Consider the following 14,613-nt stretch of genomic DNA (forward strand, 5'->3'; position numbering starts at 1 on the left):
GTTGTTTTTTATAGCTTTTATAGCTTTTTATAGCTGGTAGGCGTAAAGAGTTCACCGTTCAAAGCGGGGTGTTTATTGCGGGGGAGGAGCCGCGGTGGTAGTCGTGATCATAATTTCCGGTTAGTGCACCACGGAGTATTGGGTTTGGAACAACACTGACATCTGAAAATTAGCGCACTTAGTGAGTATGGATAGTGTACTACGTTTAAGTGTACTCATGGAAGTATGGATATTGGAACACGGCACTGGTTAATGGGTTGACTGCTTAATGGGCGACTGGTAAATGGGAGACTGGTTAATGGACCACTGGTTAATGGGTGCCTGGTTAATGGGTGAATGATTTGTGGGGGACTTTGGTTAACGTCCAAAAATGTTTTTGAATAAATTTTAATGTCAAAAAAATATTTGAACGTTAATATTTGTCAGGGCTATGATTTCGATCACGGCTCTCAGTGAGGCATAGAAAAGTTTGGCAACAACCGTTATTCAGAACAACGGCTGTTCTCTACCGAACTCTGGTTCCAAACTACACAAAAAATATATTAAAAACTTTGTTTGAAAGTACTAAAATCGTTTATGGTCTTGAATCAACTTCTCACCCGAACAGCGTGAGTGCATCTCCGTCCACGTAGGCCAGGCCGGCTGCCAAATCGGCAATGCATGCTGGGAGCTGTACTGCCTGGAGCACGGCATCCAGCCCGACGGACAGATGCCCTCCGACAAGACCATCGGCGGGGGAGACGACTCCTTCAACACCTTCTTCAGCGAGACGGGGGCGGGGAAGCACGTCCCCCGGGCGGTGTTCGTGGACCTGGAGCCCACCGTCATCGGTACGATGAGCTCAGACACTTAAACTCAACATTGAAGTAATGGTTAACTCGGTTGTTTGTTTAATACGGCTAAACCAGAGGTGGGCACACTACGGCCCATGGGCCACATATGGCTCGCTGGCCGAGTTAACCTGACTCTGTCAAATGGATTGATTCGCATTTGCTCAGCATATCCATCTGGGAACCTTCCGTTGGAGAACTTTTGGGAAGGGGCGAAAATACTGGTTAGCTGATTGGATAAACCATCTGTCTATCACCACCTTTGTTGGTGATAGACAGGCCAAATCAACCAATCAGATCAACGGAACCCGCCAAGTTGTTTTGATGGTGTGTTCCTGAATCCTCGGACGCCAGCCTTCTGAGTTGCACTTTTGACGTAATTTTCGGTCTCGGAGCATTTATAGCGTTCCTCTTCGTCTTTGTGATTGTATCATGAAATTGGCTAGTCGTTGTTTATTGTTAGCTATATTAGCCTCTTTAGCAAACCAGCCCGAAAACAAACAATACAACTTTACATTGTATTGCACGCACAGCAAGACCATGCGATGTATACATTGGTGACCGGAATAAAGTAGCAATGTAATCAAGTGTGTAAGAGCATTTAAAATCGACATTAAAACTACCAACGTGGTACAAATACAACAAAATCAATCTCTTCACGGGCGCAGCCATTTTGTTGAGAGCGTCATCACTGCTCTCGTTCTACTCTCAGATTTCCGAAAGATGAATAGGGGCGTACCTCCGAGAAATGCCGCAAGAAAGCTGGAAGGTCTTCAACTTTCGACTCGGAAGTCTGGCGTCCAAGGATTTTTGAGAAACACAACATAAGGCTGAACAAGTGTAGTAAAGTGTAGTATACTATGTCGCCTCTCGTTGCGTCACTCCTAAATCCGCCTCAAAAACAACGCAGATTGGCCGGTCATTTAGCGAACGGCTCCAAATTTCCTCCATTGCAGGTTACCAGACTGATCTGCGAGTAAATACATGGAGCTCGCAACATCAGGATGGTCTCACAAGGCTAGTTCTGAGTGGCCCGCCAGTTCGAAAAAACATTTAAGCATTTTTTTTTCTGTATGATATCTCTTGAAAAAGCCTGGTAACAAGTATTTAGGGTTTCTTTATTCATAATAACCTTATTATAACTCATTAAAAACTGGTCAGAAGTTATATGGATGAGGATTTAGGTATTTATAATTACTTTATTATTACTTCAAATATCTCCATAATTTGGAATATTAACAGTAAATAAATGCATTTGCATAAGTTTTATATATGTCTTCTCAAAATACGGGTTGTAAGTCATTAGGGTCAGGATTTAGGTATTTATAATGACTTTATTATAGCTTTAAATATCCCCATTATTTGAAATATTTAGTAAATATATAAAAATATATAGTTAATAAAAGTATTTACATATACATTACAGTAGCAGGAATTAATATAAAAAGGCCAAAGGGATGAGGATAAGATTATTTTGATGAATTTCCTTTACATCTTTATCTCTACATTCTTTGAACATGCTTAATAATGCCTACCAGAACTAAATATCACAATAATAGTTCAATCTTAATATGATGTATCATCCTTTGACACAATCTCAGGGGTTGACACTAAGTTTCATAAGGTTATGTTCGACTTGCCCAAATGTAATGTTCACTTGCCCAAATTAAAATCAGAATCGTGAACGGGCCTCTTTTTGCCTGGCCTAATTTTGGGGAACTCAGAAAACTCATCCTAGCTCAGACTTAAGCTGAATCTTAGCTTCCACATAGTACGTGTTTAAAAAATAACAAACTTCTTCTTTGTTTACTTATTTACCAAATGGTCACATCGTGCCATGAAGTGATTTCAGTCCACTGTTGCAACCTATTAAAGCTATTGCCCAGTTATATGTAGACCTGCATGCTTTCATCTGGATTTTAGGCAAATGTAAATAACTAAATGTCCAAGGTAGCAAAGATATGTATTTTTTAACTTTCACGTTTCTTGTAAGTCTAACTAAATAATCACAATAATCACAACACTACTATAAACGCGTTTATAGTAGTGTTGTCACAATACTGGATTTTCTAACTTCGATACTCTGCCTGGAAAAATATTGATATTCTATACCATTTCCGATACCAGGGGAAAACAGTTTTTTTCAGAAAAGAACGTAACCAAAGTAAATAGAGTATATCTCCAAAACTGCGAGGGCTATAATATTACATCTTGGTGCCAATAGAAAGATTATTGTGCAATTGAAATATTCAATGTGGATACTGCTTTACGGCATAAGTGGAAGATTACATTTCCACCTGAAATATTTATCAGTCATAATCAGTTGGTATCACTGTCGTACTATGAGACACAAACAGGTAGATATCTTACCATTTGGACACTTGACACCTCTATTTTCAGGGCAAATATAATCGAATGACACCAAGCCAAACATTCACAAATACACATATGGCCACTAGATTGCGCTGAAGAACATGTGTTCTGATGGCAGGCAATTTACCTTTTTGCTAAGAAACCTTAGGAAGAAAGTAATTTATTGTAAACACTAGGGCTGTCCCCGGCTCAGAATTTTCTGAGTCGAATCAGATCTGCCTTTTCAGTCCAGAGATTCGACTATTCGGCAGGCGTGCGGGGCAGGTCTTTTGGAGGTTTAAAAAATGAGTTTTCTTTCTATTAACACTCTGTTTTGGTAGGCTATAGGCCTTTTATATATGCTTGCGCGTTGCGCTCATTACGTTCTCACCTGAACAGTTTTCTGTCAATCAAACTTGTCGGAATTGTAGCCAACTTATTCCTGTCGGGTTTTAATTAGGCTCCTGCCCATAATGCGGTCCGATAAGGAACACGGGGCTCATGTATAGGCTAGTGGATAATCCAATATATGAGCCCCGTGTTCACGATCTGATTGCATTTATTGACCCCGAAAGAATACACAGCGCTGTGTCGCGACGCTGACTGCGCTCCTAGAGAAAATGTAGTAATAATGTAAGGGGAGACAGCCGCTTCCCTCTGCGAGATTCTGTCTAGCAAGCAAAGTTACAATGAATCAATCGCCACATTGACATGGACAGTGTCTAAATAAAGCTTCTCTTTATTATCATCATTAGAGCTATGATGCAAATGGTGAATATTAAGCCTGCAGTGGCATCTGTACGCGCAGTTTGCAATTTATTTTCAGCACCAACTGCCGCTGCAGAAGAATAATAAAAAGTCACAAAAAATGTGTTGATTGATGCATATGGTCTGACACGTCTACACTTTAGGTTTGGTCTTTTAAAAAAATTAAATAAAGGAAGGAAGACGGCGGGGTTTCCCGACTGATGATTCGAATCATCGACTTTCAGGGGACAGCCCTAGTAAACACCATGTTTAGTTGCAAAATTTGGCCACTGGATTATCTGTTTATGGAGTTAATGACATCAGATTCAACTTTGTGGACAAAAATCACAAAGGTTAAATTATTTTTTTGGTTTTTTAAAGAAAAGGGGTTTCTTCTTACGTTGTTATTTGCGAATTTTAGTCCCAGAATGATATGGTTTAGATTGTCGGAATTGGTGGAGACTCAGCTTTCATATAATATATAGTTTGTGCAGGTCCAATTTTGTGAAAAAGATCGCTATTGCTGTGTATGTGCACAGTTATGAAACCCCAAACCGTGTTCTTGCATTTGCATATGACTTTAAATTATTATTTTGACTTTCCTTGGTAATCTGCTTTAATCTAAAGTACTTCCAAACCGCACTCCTCCCTCACTACTCCGTCTACCTTCTCTACCTAAAACGGTCGCGGCAGCGCTGCACTTGAGATGCTAGCTGTATTGGCTAACCTTTAGCAAACACCGTCACACAGAGCATTGAGACTAGTGCCGAATCACTGCCAGAGACCGCAATGCGAGTGAGTGACAGGAGGCGGGGCTATGTTCGCGCTGTAGCGCTAAGTTACTGTTAACTCGCTGTCCTAGAGAAGAGAAGATCAATTGCGAATATATCTATTTTGTGTGATTTTACGGAAGAAAATGGTTGCTTTGCAGTTTTTAGAAACTCTTAAATATATATGAATATATATGAACAAACCTTAAAAATTGCACTTGCCCTTTCGGGCAACCAGAAATAATCTCAACTTGCCCAAATATTATTTTTAGTTGCCCCGGGCAAGCAGGCAACCGTTAGTGTCAACCCCTTTCAATCTAATTTAATCTAAATAGAACATAACGATGTTATATTATGTGTAACACAATCTGCATTACTACATCACAACCACTTATATTGCACTATATGAAAATTAATTTTCATACTGCACCTTAATTGCTCTTTTGAACTACTGGTTGGATCACATTGCCAATGATGTTGAATCTAATCTAATCTAATTATCACTTCCTTAAAGGGATTTTTCTACCCACATCCTATTTTGCAATCATTTAGGGTGTAAGTAAGGGACTAATGTTGACCAGCCTTTTTGAGATAGCTCCAGTATTTATCGAGCACGATGCAGCCGTAATCAGTTTAATAGAGCTAAAAAGTTATCCTTTGGGAAAATAGCACCACGTCAATTTACTTCCTCTAAAAGTGCTTGTTTTTGCACCTGACCGGCTCAGATTACATTCTGTCATTATGGAAACTAGAGTTGCGCGCGCTCCACCTCTAGTTGTAATTAAACCCATAGCGATAATGTGGAAACCCCAGACTAACACATTTCTGAGGGCATAATATAATAACATTTTGCCTAAAATTTTACAATGTATTACATTCGTTCGCCACAAATAACTCTTAAAAGCAGTGCCAACATTTTAATATTTTTTAACTATTTAGCGAACAAAAGTCAACAGGCTGATTATCATTTAGGGGCCCACTCAATGACATGCAGAATTGTCATCAACACTCCCACTGAAGTGGTGTGGGAAATACAGACTTTTCCTCATTCACATATATCATAATTTACATTTCCTACAGAGAAAATACTACCTCAGGGGTAGTATTATTCAGGAGATTTTCAGGGTACAAATGTCAGGATACGTTGTTCACACATACGGCCCATCAGGAGAATATCAGGACTTACACGTCTGAAAGCAGCCAGTGTGTGAGCATTTGATCACATTATAAAATTTGTCAATTTATGGTAACGGGTAATTGTTCAATGGAAAGTGTAGTATACTATGCATGCAAATCAATTATTAAATAGCTTTACTGTTATTCAGGGCTGAAAAGTGCATTGACATTTTAAAATGCAAGGCAAATACTATTGGTTAGTTGAAAAAATAATAATCATCATTGTGATTAAGCATCTCTTCCAGTGTTCTGGCCAAGACAGGCAGCAGTAGCCTACAGTCACACATAGCACACACACCAAACATAAGAAAAATAAAACAACAAAAACAGTCCACAGGGGGAGGGGGGGATATCAATATCGCAAGACATTTTGGGGAGGCTCAAGGAGACGAGTAATATTAAGTTTGAGCAACAAAGTGTTAAGACATTTCGGGAGGCTCAAGAAGGGGAGTAATATTACATTTGAGCAACGAAGTGTAGTCTTGTTGTGGACTCTATAGACATAATTCACCATACTGTGTTATTGACATGTTTTCGTTCTGTGTTATAGGGACACTGTCTCTTTAAGAATCACGTGACTTCTGTGTTGATATGACGGTCGGTGCGACCGGCATATATACCGGGTTTGAATTGAACAATTTTTTATGACAAAATGAACGACCCGCCATTGCTTGTCGAGGTGAGAAATAGTCGCTTCCCTTATTTTATCGCAATTTCTACAGTCTAGACCAGGGGTCGGCAACCTGCGGCTCCGGAGCCGCATGCGGCTCTTTAGCCCCTCAGCCGTGGCTGAGGGGCTAAAAAAAAAATTATATATATATTTTTATATATATCGTCAACTAAACGAGAGGTCGCAATGGATGCGCAATAGCGCTACCGTGAGGGGGGGAGTGAATGACAAAGCTTCGTTGATTTGCAGGTGGCTAATCCCAGTAGGAGTTAAATCTTTAACTGGCATCTGGCATCAGGAAGTAGCCTAGATGCTGCCATTGGCAGGAGGCGGGACATGCCAGTGAGCCGCCAATCAGCAGCATCCACCGTTGACAGCCAATTGCACGAACGAATACTGAGCAAGAAGGGTTTACAGCATTAAAGTTCGTAGTCAAAAAGTTATTTAGCTGTGTTGAATATTAAAGTTTCAGTACGTTATATTTTGATAATAAAGGTCCTTACAGTTTTTTCATTACTTGACTATTGTATCGCTATGCTATGCTATGCTATCTATTCCTTGTTTACATTGCTGGCCATGACCGATCACGTAGAACGTCAACGGTTGACGCTGCTGACTGGCTACTGTAGTCTACTGTAGGCTACTGTAGGCTATCCCTGATGCCACATGACAGCTAAAGATTTAACCATGTAACTCCCTCTCTGACTAATATTGAGTAAACTTACCATGGATAAATCCAAGAAAAGAAAAGTGGCAGAGGAAAATCGAGATTTTAATTCAGCGTGGACAGATTCATTTGCTTTCAGTACTACTGATGCAGGCTTACCTATATGCTTGATATGTGGAGAAATTAGCCAATAACAAAAAATGTAATGTTGAAAGACATTTCCAGAACAAACACTCCGCATTTGCTGAAAAGTACCAAGCAGGAGATGAAAGGAAAAGAGCGATTTCGGAACTGCTGCGGAAATGTGAGCAGAGTAAAATTACTTTTAAGAAATGGATCAAGTCTCCAAATTCAACAACTGCTGCTAGTTTTGCGGCAGCTCAGGAGATCGTCAGGTGCGGAAAGCCATTCACAGATGGAGAATACTTGAAAGAGACATTCATTAAAATATCAGAACATCTATTCTCGGACTTTAAAAACAAAACTGAAATTGTTCAGAAAATTAAAGATATGCCTCTCTCTGCAAAAACCGTAAAGGACAGGACCATTAAGATGTCAGAAAACATCACCAGTCAACAAATTAACGACATAAATTCAGCTCCAGCATTCTCCATCGCCTGTGATGAGTCCAGTGATGTGAACGACATTGAACAACTAGCGCTGTTATGCAAATACGTGAACTCTGACGGGCCGCAGGAAGAAATTATTGAGTTGATACCGCTCAAAGGCCAAACACGGGGGGAGGACATTTGTGAGGCTGTGGTGAATTGTTTAAAAGCCAAAGGAATAAATACCACCAACATGGTGTCAGTGGCTACTGATGGGGCACCTAGTATGAGAGGAACACAGAAGGGATTTATTACTTTACTTCAGAAGTCGCTGGGTCGAGAGCTGCTGACGTTTCACTGCATCCTGCACCAAGAAGCACTGTGCGCTCAAACATTTCCCCCCGAATGCAAAGAGGTGATGAACCTTGTCATTCAGATAGTCAACAAAATAATGGCAAAAGGGTTAAACCACCGACAGTTCTGTTCATTGTTAGATGAAGTCGACAGCGCATATTCGGATCTCCTGCTGCATAACAAAGTCCGGTGGCTGTCCAGGGGAGAAGTGCTTAAACGGTTTGCGGCTTGTCTGGAACAAGTGAAAACTTTCCTGGAAAGTAAGGGCCTCACCTATCCAGAACTGGAACACCCAGATTGGCTGGAAAAGCTGCACTTCATGGTGGATATGACAGGTCACCTTAACATGCTGAACAGAAGTCTCCAGGGAAAAGGAAGCACTGCCCTTCAGCTGCTGGAGTATGTTTTGGCGTTCGAGCGCAAGATGACAGTGTTTGCCAGAGATGTGGAGAAAGGTACGTTCTCTCACTTCCCCTCCCTGAGAGAGTTCAAAACGTCACACAACATCAATTGTGAGTACTTGCAGCACACGATCATTGCAATGCAAACTGCATTTGGACAAAGATTCAGTGAGTTCAGAAAGGAAAAAAGCACATTATCCTTCCCCGTCACACCCCTGGACATCGACCCGTCCATGCTGAACATGTCAGCATTCACTTTCGTGAGTCAACCCGATCTTGAAATTGAACTGGCTGACATAGCTGACAAAGAGGTATGGGTGTCCAAGTTCAAAAGTCTGACAGCTGATCTCGAAGACGTCGCCCGTCGGAAGGCTATTCTCGCTCGAGAACACAAATGGAGCGAAATAGAAAACCTTCCCAAACCCGACAAACTTGTGTTTGAGACATGGAATGCAATTCCCGAAACTTATCACAACATCAAGAAGTATGCCTTTGGAGTCCTGTCCATCTTTGGATCCACATACTTATGCGAGCAAATATTTTCTAACATGAACTATGTCAAATCAAAATATCGCTCACGCCTCACAGATGTCAGCCTGCAATCCTGCGTTAAGATGAAGGTCACGTCCTACAGCCCCGACATAGAAAAGCTCAGCAGTGATGTTCAGAAACAGAAATCACATTAAACAGGTGAGGACACTACAATTTAATAGGCTATTATTTTGCACCAAAAAATATATATTTTAGAAACTGAGCTGGTGTGTTATTTTGATTTTTGTTCAGATTCGATGGTTTATTGCTGTGGCCGAGGAAAAATCAAGAGGATGACAACAAACCTATGTTTACCTGTTTAGGTGTTCTTTATGTTTAGACTTATTATAGCCTACTCGTTCTATATGTTTGATTTATTTCAAAGTTATTTCTCCTCTTCATAAGAGTTTGAGGTTTTCCTGTTAGAACAGCAATAAAATGTTCTTCAACAGCTTTCTCTTTGTTGTTTTATAATTTCATGAATGCAACGAACTATGTTTTGTGAGTGTCACAGGGAGGGGGTGAATTAAAAAGTTTGCGGCTCCAAACATTTTTTTTTTGCGGGAGATGGGCCAAAATGGCTCTTTTGATACAAAAGGTTGCCGACCCCTGGTCTAGACAGAACGTGTTACCTGGCAGAATTTGTCGACGTGTTTAAAAACATAACGTTTTACCTGGGCGACTGTCGCTTACGTGTGCGCGTGCGTGTGTGTTCTTACCTGCGCGTGTGTCGATGGCGGAGCCGTTAAAAGTCTTTACCTGTGTGTGTGTGCTTCGTGTATGTGTCGCTGCCTTTGTGTTGACGTGCGGTGTGGGCGCCTGCTTGTGTGTGTGCGCATGTGTGTGCGTTTCCGTGTAAGTTCCTGCGCATGTGCTTGCTTGTGGTGTATATGCGTTCGCTCTTGGCACATGCGCACTTGTGTACTTGAGTAACTGGTGCGATAGGCCTGCTATTATAGTAGTAAGATGATCACTACAGTGAAATAACTTGTTTCTTTACTGTTGGTTTGATACCCTCTGTTTGTTATTGTGTAAAACCAAGTCTTGCACAAGAAGAAGTCTCTTTCTGAAATCTCATTGTTGCAGGATATTTCCTTATTGTCATCACAATCTCAACCCTCCTTCTCACGAATCTCTGCGATAACGCCAAGATAGACTTTCTGTAGTCCCAAAAACACAAACTCTCGTCTCACCTGCTCTCAATCACGTTTCCACCTGCAAATCTTCCTGCAAAAGACTCAACTCTTGCGATTTTCCGATAGAGTGAAAGTTGGTTTGACACAACAACAGACCGCTATCAATCAAAAGGTAAAGATCTGTCCATATTGAAATACTATAATCTGGGCCTGTCAGTGGCAAAAACAAGCACTTCTAGAGGACTACAGCTGACGTGTTCTAACTCAAGACTAGCCCAATCTCAACAGTTGTTTCCTTTACCTCATTTTCACGTGTTATTGCTTATTTTGTGATTGACAGACGAGGTTCGTACTGGAACCTACCGGCAGCTGTTCCACCCCGAGCAGCTGATCACAGGGAAGGAAGACGCAGCCAATAACTACGCCCGCGGCCACTATACCATCGGCAAGGAGATCATCGACCTCGTGCTGGACAGAACTCGCAAGCTGGTAAGATTCAAGAGTCATTCAGGGTATATTAGGGTCATGCACCAAAGTGAGTGTCACTGATGCATGGATGCTTATTGTCTTCAGGCGGACCAGTGCACTGGACTCCAGGGCTTCCTCATCTTCCACTCCTTCGGTGGAGGAACGGGCTCCGGCTTCACCTCTCTGCTGATGGAGCGTCTCTCCGTTGACTACGGGAAGAAGTCCAAGCTGGAGTTCGCCATCTACCCTGCGCCCCAGGTGTCCACCGCCGTGGTGGAGCCCTACAACTCCATCCTGACCACCCACACCACCCTGGAGCACTCGGACTGCGCCTTCATGGTCGACAACGAGGCCATCTACGACATCTGCCGCAGGAACCTGGACATCGAGCGCCCTACCTACACCAACCTCAACAGGCTGATCGGTCAGATCGTCTCCTCAATCACCGCCTCCCTGCGCTTCGACGGTGCCTTGAACGTCGACCTGACGGAGTTCCAGACCAACTTGGTGCCCTACCCCCGTATCCACTTCCCCCTGGCCACCTACGCCCCTGTCATCTCCGCCGAGAAGGCCTACCATGAGCAGCTGTCGGTAGCAGAGATCACCAACGCCTGCTTCGAGCCGGCCAACCAGATGGTGAAGTGCGACCCTCGCCACGGCAAGTACATGGCGTGCTGCCTGCTGTACCGCGGAGACGTGGTGCCCAAAGACGTCAACTCCGCCATCGCCACCATCAAGACCAAGCGCACCATCCAGTTCGTGGACTGGTGCCCCACCGGCTTCAAGGTAGGAATCAACTACCAGCCCCCCACGGTGGTGCCGGGAGGAGATCTGGCCAAGGTGCAGAGGGCCGTGTGCATGCTGAGCAACACCACCGCCATCGCCGAGGCCTGGGCACGCCTGGACCACAAGTTTGACCTGATGTACGCCAAGAGGGCCTTTGTCCACTGGTACGTCGGGGAGGGCATGGAGGAAGGGGAGTTCTCCGAGGCCAGGGAGGACATGGCCGCCCTGGAGAAGGATTACGAAGAGGTGGGCACCGACACTGTTGGCGATGAAGGAGAAGAAGAAGGGGAAGAATATTGAGTCACATTGAGTCCCAGTAAAACAACGTATTTATCATGTCGCGAAATACTGACATTTGGCTTCACCTCTGTTAAAGAGTAGGAGATGTTAGATATTTTGTTATCTTTCTTATTGTCATGTTACGGCGGTAACACATTGTGTTAACCAACGTTAACCTGATTCTTTTGTAGTTGAAAGTTCACATCAAACTTCCTGGCGTAAAACCAATACTGATTGTTTCGTACTCTTTCTTTTTATGAAGGTCTGTTTAACCAATATTATACACTATTTTGATATGAAAATGGAATTTAAAAAACCTGCTTGTGGAAAAGTTCTATCAGATTCTTTTTTGAAAGGACAAAGTCTGGACAAAATGTTGTAGAGCCAAGCAATTATAGGGATAATCATTGAATAAAACAGTTTAAAGGTTCAAGCGCAAGTGTTATTTTTTACACCGGGAACATTTACTGCAGTATTTCCTTTTTCTAGTCTCTTTTATGTGTGTTATTTCAATTATCCTCATCATGTGACCTTGACTTGCGTTATCCAAATAATGCGCAGGTCTTCATTTGCCTACATCACCCACTGAAACCCAAAGTAATCTATGTCTAAAACCCAGTGCCTTCCCCTGTCAGGGAGTAGGGTAAGCACAATAGGATAGTGACTTATTGGTACTTATTATTCTTAAAATTGGTATAATAAGTATATTAAAGATCCCATGGCAATTTATGAGGTATCCTGCTCTGCCTTTGAAAAAACAGCTCAGATGCGCCAATTTGGATTTTTCCCTGTATGTCGTCATACAGGGAAATGTTATCTCCCCTTCTCCGCTTTGCCCGCCCAGAGAATTTGGCCCGCCAATGAGACAATGAGCTACGACTGTTGTACACTTCTTTGTTATTTGGATAACCATTCTGCTGTTGGTGTGATGGTGCATAACACGTTGGGTTCTTTGACGTCTCTGGTATTTCCACAACGAGACTCGTAGTGGGGGTTATCTCAGCCATGGTGGAGAAGGAATTGGGGGAAAGGAACTTTGGCTTTGACTCCATGAAGTACATGAACCAAGACGTGGAGGAGAAAGGGATTGTAGCCAGCGCCAGACCCCTGCTGCCTGCCGCCGCGAGGCACAGTTCAGTCTACTTCAGATTGATGTCGAAGTGGATGAACCAGAGTCGATTGAGATTCATAATATCGTCTGGAGGCTTACACAGCTTTTGGCCGTGATAATATATATATGATATGTAGGGTTGGGCATCGTTTGGATTTTAACGATTCTGATTCCGATTCCGATTCTCAATATCGATTCCTGTTCTAAACGATTCTCGATTCCGATTCTTTGAGGTGCAGGAGAAAAAAAAGACAAGAATTTTTTCATTTTGAAAAAGCCTTTACACAGGCCATTATATTAATTCACATTGCCGAGGGTCCCTAACTGTAACTATAACTGAATTCTGCTGAAGTGACACAAGTTGGCAGCAGTCTAAAAAGCAGCCCAGGTGGATGTATATGTAACAAAATAAAACAAACTCAAACCCTGGCGCAGTTGTGACAAATCATTAACAACAGTTCTTGTTTAGGAAGATTATCATGTCTGCCTTCTCAGGCAGTAAGCGCGACCGTTCCGCACAGATTGTGTTTCCTGCAGTAGAAAACACCCGTTCACTAGGTGTTGAGGAGGCCTGGACACATAAATATGAGAAGGCCAGACATGACAGTAAAGGATAAGTTTGTGTCTGGGTCCAGAACCAGGCTGCAGGGTCAGACGATGTGATGATTGGTGGCGTTTCCAGGTACGTCTGGATCTCCCTTTCAGCACGACTTTCCATGGACATCAACCCCTCTTGTGAGGTCCTCTTCATGGCATCCTCCTCAGCAAAAAGCTCCTCCAGTGGAGACTTTTTCGATTGTTTGGAAGGAGGAGGCTGCTAAACAAACACAGGACAGAACAGTTAAAAAAAACATTAAAAACATATTTCATGACTGAGAAGAACATACCAAATATAATTTCAGTAATCTACTTACATTCTCCTCTTCCTCCTCGCTCTCAGTCTTCACACCTTCCTGGTTTCCCTCGCCCTGCATCACACCAACCTCTTCTGAATGGTCATGATTGACTGCCACCGACTACAGAGAACATAATATGGAGAGGGACAGGTAGATAGAAAAGATGGATAGAAAGATGGATAGAATATAAGAATAAAATGAAACAGCAGTGAACTGTCTCAGCCACCAGTACAGAGAGTTGTCACAGTCTATAATAGAATATGTGCTAATAAAGGCATGCACTTAACTGATTAACAGTAGATATGTTGTGGTAAGGTGATTAAAACATTATAAACAGTACAGTGTTAATGATTACTGCATGGATGTAAAATGCAAATTAAATATAAAATGTTAAGGAGTGAGGGAGACAGTATATATATTTGTGTATGAATGACATTTCACCTCTTCAGAGTTTGCCAGCAACTTCCCCTTGATCCGTTCCCAGACTGCGGTGTTGTTGTCCATCTTATTCTTGAAGCGGGGATCTAAGGCAGTGGCTTCTTCCAAGAAGAACCTGATGTCCTCATTCTTCAAAACAATAAAAACAAAACTACTATTGCATCAAGCCACAGGAACAGAAGTATTTAATGCATTTTAATCTTCATTCGTTTGATATCCTCAGTCATTACCTTGTACCGGGTAGACATGTTTCCCCAGACCCTTTTCTTCAAGTCAGCTACAAATGCTGTGTCTCCATTTACAGCAGCGAAGTGTTTCTCCAGCTTTTGGATGATCGGCAGGATCTGTCCGGCTGTTGGGCTTTTTTCAGTGGAAACACAGAGCGTGCAGGTGTACAGAACCTGCATCAGCCTGATGAAGTCTTCTGCCTTGGTGAAATCACCATCTGTCAGC

General features: G+C 42.4%; 1 protein-coding gene across 1 annotated transcript; it reads left to right on the plus strand.

Annotated features, from left to right (window-relative positions):
- Positions 1-694: 694 nt before the first annotated feature.
- Positions 695-11,736, plus strand: LOC307077061 (tubulin alpha-1A chain-like; the record flags this gene model as incomplete). Its single annotated transcript, XM_079738324.1, has 3 exons — positions 695-830; positions 10,523-10,671; positions 10,756-11,736. The coding sequence occupies exons 1-3, from the start codon at positions 710-712 to the stop codon at positions 11,734-11,736; spliced, it is 1,251 nt and encodes a 416-aa protein (XP_079594450.1). The 5' UTR covers positions 695-709.
- Positions 11,737-14,613: the final 2,877 nt, after the last annotated feature.

Source organism: Pollachius pollachius (genome assembly GCF_949987615.1).
Source record: "Pollachius pollachius genome assembly, chromosome: 6".
NCBI lineage: Eukaryota > Metazoa > Chordata > Actinopteri > Gadiformes > Gadidae > Pollachius > Pollachius pollachius.